This window comes from Brassica napus, chromosome A8, assembly GCF_020379485.1.
Source record: "Brassica napus cultivar Da-Ae chromosome A8, Da-Ae, whole genome shotgun sequence".
Taxonomy (NCBI): Eukaryota; Viridiplantae; Streptophyta; class Magnoliopsida; order Brassicales; family Brassicaceae; genus Brassica; species Brassica napus.
In genome coordinates, this window is record NC_063441.1 from 17898929 (window position 1) to 17908719 (window position 9791).

Genomic DNA, 9791 nt, shown 5'->3' on the forward strand with positions numbered 1-9791 from the left:
AACCGTATTGTTTTAAAGGATAATTAATTTCGTGATCTTAATTAACATAAAATATATGGACAAGGAGTCAAAGACGCATATGGAATATCGTCCACAGCATCAGCCATTTAATTGGTTGATTCCTTCTATAGTTACATGAAGTTGGGGAATAATATTAGGCGGCACAACATCTAAACAAAGATACAATTAATTTTTTTTGTCAACCAATATAACACAAACTCAAGATATTATTTTTAGTCACAAATCACCAACTATCTATCTGTTTTTTTCTAAATATTTGCTTTATAGTTTTAATTTTAAAAACACAAACAAAATACTTGACTCAGCTGAATATGAAAATCGTCAGTGTTTATATTTTACATTTTAATTTAATTAAAGATCACGATTATCCACGAAAAGGGACGTCGGTGATTTTATTAGCAACATACAGAAAACAAAGCCAAAAATTTACATTTAAACGTTTATATATTAACCAATTTTAAATTAACCATTCCTATGTAATAAAAATATGTGATTTAGTTTTCTTTGCAAGTTTTTTTAAACGCATTATATGAATCTGGATTAGGACCAAATTCCAAGTTACCGTGATCTCTTTGGGATATTACACATCTTAGCGTGTATTTATTCTAAAATTTGAGGTGATTTGATTTTTAATGAAGTTTTAGATGATTTTAAAGAATTGCAGAGAATAAATGATTTTTGTTAAACCACTCTATAATATTATTTAAAATCATGAGATTTGAGTTTTAATTTTTAACTAAGAAATTCCACCCAAACTCTCTAAAATCACTTGAAAACTTTAAAACTTCACGACTTAAAATATTTTCAATAACAGTGAATTTCAGAGTACTTTATAAAATGTCAAGTTCAATAACACTGAATTTTAAATGAGTTTTTAAAATTCATGTTTCAATAACAGGAGATTTATCATTTCGACACAAATCACCCAAACTCTCAATTAATACACCCCCCTTAAATCGGCAAGAAGAAAACTAGAGATGCACCGTTTTCTTTCGACGTTCGGTAATTTTCGCCGGCGTCAGAAGTAATTCCCTCTTATTTAATTTTGGTTTTACTTTGCTCTCTCGGTAGTAACCACACTCCATGGTAACATACTTGAAGTTCTGGAACTCGGTGAAGCCTCATACTTCAAATCTGACCGCAGCGGGGCTGAGACAGGCTAGGTGACAGCGGATCTCTGGAGTTTCGGTGGTAAGCAGAAATAAGGTATTTTGTCAAACATACAAAATATTTTTAACCAACGAAAATAATTAAATAGATGAATTAGTAAATAATAAAATATTAATTAAAACATGTGAATACAAAATAAGTTAAATAATGGATTATTTTATATAAATTATTTAAAACACACTAAATTGATATCATTTTCAAAAATAGAATCAATAAAAAATATCATAATATTTGAGTGTAAAGTTTAATAATAATTATTTAGTGTTTAAAATTAAAGGGTGAACTTGGTTTATAAACTTCTATAAAACTTTTTTGGGTCAAATTAAGCATAAACTTCTATAAATAATTGTTAAACATTCTAAATGATTTAGGAGAGGTAATTTTATCTTTTTGTAATAAACTTGAGGTAAAGTTAGAATTTCTTTTTATTTTATCTCAACATTCATAAATATGCAATTATGTTCATATATATATAATAAAATAATATGATTACAAATTATTAAAACAAAAACAAATTATTTAACATATAAAATAAATATGGATTAAAAGGGTCAAATATTTTAAATTGGCGCAAAGTGAATTAAATAAATGGACTAATCCACTTCTACACTCATAATTTATAATTGCATTTATTTTTAAAATAACTTCAAATTTGGCTATAAGCTATACATATATAAATAATGATTTGATATTGGATATTGAATATTAGAATGGTCCATTTTTTATTCAAATGTATTATGATCCAATTGTGTCTATGGATTATGATCAAAAAGATAATATTTTAATTATTTTAGCTCGATAATAATGTCTATGGATTATTATTACAAAAATATATCAAAATCAACAAATATAATTTCAAATACGATTACTTTAAAATTTAAATAAGTAAATATGAATACTTTAAAATCAAATGTATTTAAATGCAGAAAAATGCATGTGGTATTGAGAAACAATGCTATCTCATCTAATAAACGAACTTCATTTTCTTGCACAAAAATTGGATCCGTTATGACTTAACTTCTCATGTGTGAACCATTACAACATTTAATTACAAAAGCGGCGATTTTGTCGATTATTATAATACGGTAGTTGCATTTTATACAGAATCAAGTCACGTGATATGTTATCTGTTCTTAATTGCACCCATTACCAAATCAACAAAAGCATTTGCAATATAAAATCACAACACGGATGAATATGGTAGTATTATCTTTACATTGACTTATATACACTGCTAAGAGCATCTCCAATGTATTATCCCATTTTTTACTCCAAAATGGTGCAACACCAAAATAGAGTAAGATTTTACTCCAATATATTACTCTATTTTTTACTCCAAAAATAATATTTCTTAAATGATTTCATTTTTATTTTATTAATAATTGTAAATAAAATCTTATACTTATAAAAATTTACCAATTAACCCCAACTATTTTATGTTTACAATAAATAATTAAAATATAAATTATTTGAATTAAATATTTATTAGTAAAAAGTACAAGAAATCATTAAAAAGACAACATATATGTGGGTTCAACAATGAGCATTAATTAGACAACACGTTCTTTCTCAGACTTCTCCGTTTGGGCAATATTTCACCGATCTTAGCAGATCCGGAACGGATTTTTCAGATTATTAAATTACTTATTTTATGTTATTTTTATTTTAATTATTTATTTTTTCTGTTATTTTCATTATTTATTTAAAATTATTAAATAATCATTTGTGGAATATACTATTTTCATGTTAATGTATCATTTTAAATATTATTTAAGTAAAAAATAAAAATATTAAAGATTGAAAAGATTATTTTATAAATAAAAAAAGTTCAACTCCAAAATGGAATAATGGCTAGGGTTACTCTATTTAAAATAGAGTGGGATTGGAGAAGATTTTACTCCATAATGATGTTTGAAGTTAAAAATAGAGTAGGGTTGGAGATGCCCTAAGAAACTAAATTATCTCAATCGATACGCACTCAAAGCAAAAGTCGGGCCGACCACGGAATCTATCGTCGGAGAAGCATTAATAGTGCCTTATTGTACTAGTTTTTATTTGACTAACGACACAGAAAAAAAAACAAACATGTTTAGTTTTACGTGTCCGATATTTGATGAGTCGTGACGTTCAACATCATTTTCATGCTTCTCTATTTCTTCACAAGAAAACGAAGTTTTGAACGTTGAAGCGAGCTGGGCGTTCAATACAATTTTATTATATTTACGATTTGTATCAGCGAAATATCACAAAATGGTCAACTCTTTTAGAACAAAATTCTCTATAAAAAATCACTTAGGACAAATATTTATAAGGGTGGAAAAAAATAGAACGCAAAAACCGAAAAACTAACCAAAAGTTTATGAACTAAACCGAAACCAACATAAATATCTAAATTGATCTTATCTATACTATTATTTATGAAGTGGTTTTGCTTATTTGTCATATTTTTCATGATTTTAGGTAATTTTGCTTACTTGTCATATTTTTATTAAGTTTTAGCTAAATCATTGATTTATTATTTGTTATTAGTTAAATCATTAATATATTAATTTAAAATTATCCTTAATAAATATTGTATATAATTAAAAACGAATGTTAATAATATTAAATTTCTATGTTATATTAAAAACAAATTTTAAACAATATCTTTACTGAATTTTATATATAATTAAAAATGAATTTTATTTTAACAGTATAAAGTTTATATGTTATATGTTACATTAAATAATTGATTATAAAATAATATAATAGAATTATAAAAAATAAGATTATTCTTATATATATTGTGTTGCTATGTGAAAACAATATTTTATTATAAAAGTTAAAAAGTTAAGATAAAAAATAATTGATAATTAAATATTAGTCAAGCAAAAAAATTATATAAAGATATTTTCTAAACTATTTCTAAGATATGAGTGTTTAAAAAACATTTAACACAGTAGTAAGTATATATTTTGATAAAAAAAATATTTGATATATATAAATACTTTGATGTTTGATTTAACTATTTAAAACCATAAATAATAACTTATTATGTTGATTTTAAATTAATAAAGCATAAACTAATAAGTATTCATAAAAAGTTTATGCCCGCATATGCGGATAAAACACCTAGTTTAATAGTATATTAGATTTTAGTTTTATTCGAACCAAACATTGAATCTAAATGATTGCCCAATTTTTTTTTTAAAGATTTAAATATTTTTTTTTAAAAGACACCAAACATGAAACTATTCTTGAATAAGCATTTGATATTTAAAAGAAAAATAGTGATAATCTAAAATATAAATAAGTAACTCGAATACTATAAATTTTGTATTTAGTCATACGTACGTATTTTTAGATCTTTAAATATTATGAAATACTTTTAGATTTAAAATATTCATAGATAACATAACTATATTTAAAATATTTATAGATAACATGAATGAGTATTTAAACTAGAATCGAAATGAACCAAATCCGATCTCTTATATATAAATATCTGAATGGGCAGAACATAAGTTTTTCACCAAAATTCAGAACCTCAATAGATCCGAATAAAATCGTGAATCTTAATAAATCCAAAACCTGGATAATACAATAATCAAAAATGGATTATAACACCTATTAGTTACTATTACTAAAATCAAAATTGAACAAATGAAAACCAAAGGCCCATATACCGTATACGCCGGTCCATGTAATGTAACTAACGAGTCAGTAACAGCTTTTGAAAAAGCATATAGAACACGTGACAAATCAAGTTAACTGGCTCTCTCCTAACTCCGCCACGTCAGCGCAGGAGAGAAAAAACGTGGCACGTTCATTTCAATGGAGCTTCAAATCTGCGCTTCAATGGAACTTTAGGTCTCCCTTTCTGGTGGATTCTCGATTAGAAGAGACAAAGCATCGATCGAATTTTCTTTTCTGGATTCCCGGAAAATTTGTTGAGTCTCCCCCGTCTTGCTGATCAACCATGAATATCTTCAGATTCGCTGGCGATATGACTCACTTGATCAGTATCTTAATCCTCCTCCTCAAAATCTACGCCACCAAATCCTGCGCCGGTGAGTTCTCGTAAACAATCGCATTGGTTTGACCTCGTACATTAGCTTCACAATGCAATCTCGTTTTGAATCCGATTGAGTTTTTATGATTGATCTCCGAGTAAGTCAAAGTAGTGGAGATCTCTTCCCCCTAAGATAGATTCGAGCGTATACGTCTCTGTGTTGACTTTTGATTGTTGGTTGGCTTAAGGAATCTCTCTCAAGACTCAGGAGCTGTACGCGCTTGTGTTCTTGACTCGTTACATGGATCTCATCACGGACTATGTGTCTCTCTACAACACCGTGATGAAGATCGTCTTCATTGCCAGCTCTGTGGCTATCGTTTGGTGCATGCGTAGGCATCCGTTGGTGCGGAGGTCATACGATAAGGATCTGGATACGTTTCGTCATCAGTACGTTGTGTTGGCGTGCTTTGTTTTGGGACTTATCATGAATGAGAAATTCACATTTCAAGAGGTATCTTCATATGCTTTTGTGTGTGTTTTGGTTTGTTGATAATAGGAAAACGAATACTTCTGGGGACACATAGCTAGTATTGTGCGGTAGTGTAACTTGCTCTCATATGTTGTGTTATCTTTCTTTTTAGTTCGTTCGTTATACATCAAACTGTGATCTTGGTTTTGCTGTATCATTTTCATATACACCATATGTGCTTGGTGATTGTGATGGATGTATCAGTTCTTTCCATTTATATCATATAGATTTTGTAATTTTCTTGTCTGTTGGTAGAATATTTAAACCTTTGTCACTGTTGGTGCTAAAGCTTGTTTAGAATTTGTATGACATGTGCCACTTCTCATATCTTGCTGCTTATTATGAGTTTCCCTTGAGTGTCAAACTGATTCATCGTTAGAGGTTTGTTTGCTTCCATTGATCTGATGTGTGATCATTTGCCTGTGACAAAATTTACTTCCATAAGGTGCACATGGATTTATGTTATCAGCATCTTGCTACTTTTCTTGTCAAAATGCTCTTTGATTAACTTGTCAGCTGCGCCTATATAATCTCTTTATTTGAAATTCACTAGAATTATTTAGCGTTACCTACATGGCTACATACATTTGCCTTCACTCCCAGTTGTATTCTGAAGTAGTATTGCGGCAATGTGGTTGTGTGTTGTTGATAGTCAGTATTGAAGTGCAACATGCTAATGCTGTGAATTTGAAACCATTGTAGGTGTTCTGGGCCTTTTCTATATACTTGGAGGCAGTTGCTATCCTTCCCCAGTTGGTCCTGCTACAGAGAAGTGGGAATGTGGACAACTTGACTGGACAATATGTTCTCTTTCTTGGGTACGTAATTCTTTCCAGAGATGTGCGTTTGCTAGCTTGTTCCACTGGCTTCTATGAGTTCACATTTTGAAACTCGATGTTTGATGTAGCACTAGTACTACCTGCAATAATTTATTGTAATCTCTTGATTTTACATAAAGGACTTGCTTATTGTCATTATGCATTTGGTTTGTGAATGGGCAATGATTTAACTTGCAGGGCGTATCGTGGACTGTATATCATCAACTGGATCTATCGCTATTTCACAGAAGATCATTTCACTAGATGGATCGGTAATTAATGTTACAACAAAGAAGAACCATTTACATTTGTACCGAATTGTTTTTCCTCATTGCTAACATTGACATATTTGCATTTTACAGCTTGTGTCTCTGGTCTTGTCCAGACAGCTCTCTATGCGGATTTCTTCTACTACTACTACTTAAGGTAAAGAGAGCTCGTCCGTCTGAGCATTCTCGAAACCTTTAATAGCCACTTATCACGCACTGACCTTGGATCACTTTGTGTTTCATTGTAGCTGGAAAACCAACACCAAACTCAAGCTACCTGCTTGAGCGGAACCACACAAATTTTGCAACAGTGTCATAATTCAGGAAGTTACAATGAGGGTGACACTAGAAAAACGAAAAAAAGACATGGTTACAATCTGACAACGAGTCGAATGATGCAGGATTGTTGTTTGAGATGTGCTTTAGCCTTTCAATGAACATTGTAAGTTTGTAACTTTCCCTTTCATGTGGAGGTTGAAATCAAAAACTCTGAAGTCTTTTCTGGGGGGAACACAAAAATTTAAAGAGCCAAAACACTGTTTTTCTTTTAAGTCTTGTTCAAAACTGTAGCTCAGATTAGAAGAGCAAAGTACAACAACAATGTGGAAAAAAAAACTTGAAACTAGTCTTCTTGAATGTGTTTTACTTTCTTTGTTTTCTTCTTGTGATCTCGCGTCTTCTTGCTTCTCACCTCGTCTATCTCTTCACCCTTCTCTGAGACTTTATCTCTACTGCGTTTCTCTTTCTTTGACTTCTTTTTCTTCACAGGAGCCTCCTCTGTTTTATCTTCACCCTCTTCCTCATCATCTTCCAAGATCGTCATCTTCTCCTCTGTTTCAGCCTCGACAACTGTGTTTGCTACAGCTATCTCTGTTTCGACCATAAACCAATCATACTATCACTTAATAATGCAGAAACAGCTGTGATATGTAAACGGCCAAAAGAAAACTAACCTTCTCCACTAAACCCTGAGTCGAATACAAGACCTGTAAGATGCTGCTTCAAGAAAACCTGCAATAACAAAAAATGATGAGGGAATAAGACTCTCTACTTATCAAAAGAACATCAGTCTCCATGTCGAAGAGTGTACCGCAGAGATGAGCTGGCGTGTCTTCACGTCATAGACTCGTAAATATCTGTCCAGCCCTGAACAGTTCAATAAAACAACACACATATGAGACTGTTGAAAAACGCATATGAATTTTTGAAGTTATGTAGACAATACAATGCATCTTACCACAAGAAGCTATCACTGGATGATGTGGATGTCTAACAACAGATCTTATGCTTCCAGAACACTTCCCTAAAAAGTTTCCCAACAGCTTTCCTGCAACAGAGACGAGTAATTACTTGTTTGATGCATCAACACTGTTAATGACACATTAGTAGAGAGAATCAATGAACCTGTTCGAATATCAAAGGCAGCGAGATCAGCAGAAGCATTCCCAACATAGATAGTATGACCATCTGGATCTTCAGTGATGGCTGTAATAGCGGTCTCATGGAAATCAAAGGACAGGACGGGTCTGCGTTGAGCAGAAACATCATAAAGACGAACCTGTCTCCATACAAAAAAAATGTGAGTAATCTGGACAATGCTATAACAATCTGGTGGCAGTAGAAGCTTCAGGGTTTCAACCTGGTGAGACTTGGTTCCCGTGGCAAATTTACGATGATCTTCGTTGCTCAAGAACGCAGCACAAGTGAACCAGGTTGGCGTGAAGATCCCAAGATTGTCTTTAGGAGGCTACACCAAAACAGAGATTGGTTAGAACTTAGAAGAGACATTAAGGGTGAGTTAGTTCAAAATCAAAGAAACTCACTGATTTGGCGCTCCAGATCTTAGTACATTGTTCAAGATCCCATATATTGACTTCAACACGTTTCCTGCATTAGTACCATTCATTTCACTACGGTAACAATCAAACCGAGAAATAATGAAAACATTGATTCAGTTCTTAACTACTACTAACCCTCCAAACAAGCCGAAGTTCTCGCTCCCATCCACTTTACCAAACAACACTTCACCAGAACCACATGCTTTCCAAGTCTTGGGAGCAGCGTCATCTGTAGAATCACCACTTGCATCGGGAAACTGAACTGTTCTGAGGCTCACATCTCCCTTCTTAGTGCATGTAAGCAATGTGCAAGATCTAAATTAACACAAAGTTATGTTAATAAAATCACAAAAAAAAAAAAACTAACTAGTAATGGTCAGAGAAACGGTTATAGTGTAAAGCTACACATACCTTTCTGCCTGATCATCTTTTTGTTTTCTGAATAAGTGCAAGCCAGAGACTTCTTCATCCTCAGGTGAACAACCATCATCACCAAATAAAGGGTATGCAAAGTGAAGATCACCATTACAAGGATTAAGAACCTCAACCTAAGTAAAGTTGGACATAAACGTTAGCTAGGCTTTGCAGATAAGGACATTAACTACACAGTGATTAGAGTAAGGAAAACTCACGTTGCCATCTTTTCTAGCCACAGCCAAAAGCTGCAATCAAAACAAAGACAAAAGTGATAAGCTTTTGAACTAAACTTAACTTTAGCTTCACGTAAAAGCTTACATAAACATTGAAAGGATGAAACTTTGTACCGGGTTACTTGGCCTATCATCCATGGAAGAGGCGAGAACGCTTCTGGAAGCGTTCATCTCGCCCCATGTGTTGACTACAGTTGGAGTTCCTCTCTCTTTGCCTCGAGCTTCAGTCACTGTAACATTGAATTGAAAAAAAAATTAAACTTCAGTATGATTCCTCAGCTGAAGAAAGAGGGAGGAAGATTGAGAAAAGTGTGAACCTTTGATTAAGCCGAGAGAGTCAAAGGTCAAAGCTCGGATCGGAGGGCAACCGTAGGTCTCGTTGGTGATGACTCGAGGCATTTCTTTGCCGCCGTAATTGGCTCTGAGTTGCAGAGGGAAGACGACGGAGAAGAGACAGGTCTTTCTAAAACCCTACGAATTTTGTTTTGTCTGTTCAATTTAT

At 32.2% G+C, this 9791-nt stretch overlaps 2 protein-coding genes across 2 annotated transcripts; one reads left to right on the plus strand and one right to left on the minus strand.

Moving 5' to 3' along the window:
* The first annotated feature begins 4948 nt into the window (after positions 1-4948).
* On the plus strand, positions 4949-7446 carry LOC106361656 (ER lumen protein-retaining receptor A). The gene is made up of 6 exons (XM_013801443.3): positions 4949-5240; positions 5431-5696; positions 6417-6532; positions 6731-6804; positions 6895-6958; positions 7050-7446. The coding sequence occupies exons 1-6, from the start codon at positions 5150-5152 to the stop codon at positions 7084-7086; spliced, it is 648 nt and encodes a 215-aa protein (XP_013656897.1). The 5' UTR covers positions 4949-5149; the 3' UTR covers positions 7087-7446.
* On the minus strand, positions 7321-9791 carry LOC106361655 (WD repeat-containing protein 74-like). The gene is made up of 12 exons (XM_013801442.3): positions 9607-9791; positions 9404-9519; positions 9272-9301; positions 9051-9187; positions 8775-8954; positions 8625-8688; positions 8441-8548; positions 8206-8359; positions 8039-8128; positions 7892-7947; positions 7755-7812; positions 7321-7671 (listed from the first exon to the last, which is right to left on the minus strand). Exons 1-12 carry the CDS (start codon positions 9686-9688, stop codon positions 7424-7426), a joined length of 1323 nt encoding a protein of 440 aa, XP_013656896.2. The 5' UTR covers positions 9689-9791; the 3' UTR covers positions 7321-7423.

Excerpts from the sequence above, each read along its gene's own strand:
- LOC106361656 (XM_013801443.3), top strand. The coding sequence starts at position 5,150 with ATGAATATCTTCAGATTCGCTGGCGATATGACTCACTTGATCAGTATC. Across the intron at positions 6,805-6,894 it reads TCATTTCACTAGATGGATCG|CTTGTGTCTCTGGTCTTGTC; the intron begins GTAATTAATGTT and ends TGCATTTTACAG. Across the intron at positions 6,959-7,049 it reads TTCTACTACTACTACTTAAG|CTGGAAAACCAACACCAAAC; the intron begins GTAAAGAGAGCT and ends GTTTCATTGTAG.
- LOC106361655 (XM_013801442.3), bottom strand. The coding sequence starts at position 9,688 with ATGCCTCGAGTCATCACCAACGAGACCTACGGTTGCCCTCCGATCCGA. Across the intron at positions 8,549-8,624 it reads AGATCTGGAGCGCCAAATCA|CCTCCTAAAGACAATCTTGG; the intron begins GTGAGTTTCTTT and ends GTTTTGGTGTAG. Across the intron at positions 7,813-7,891 it reads CACGCCAGCTCATCTCTGCG|GTTTTCTTGAAGCAGCATCT; the intron begins GTACACTCTTCG and ends TTGTTATTGCAG.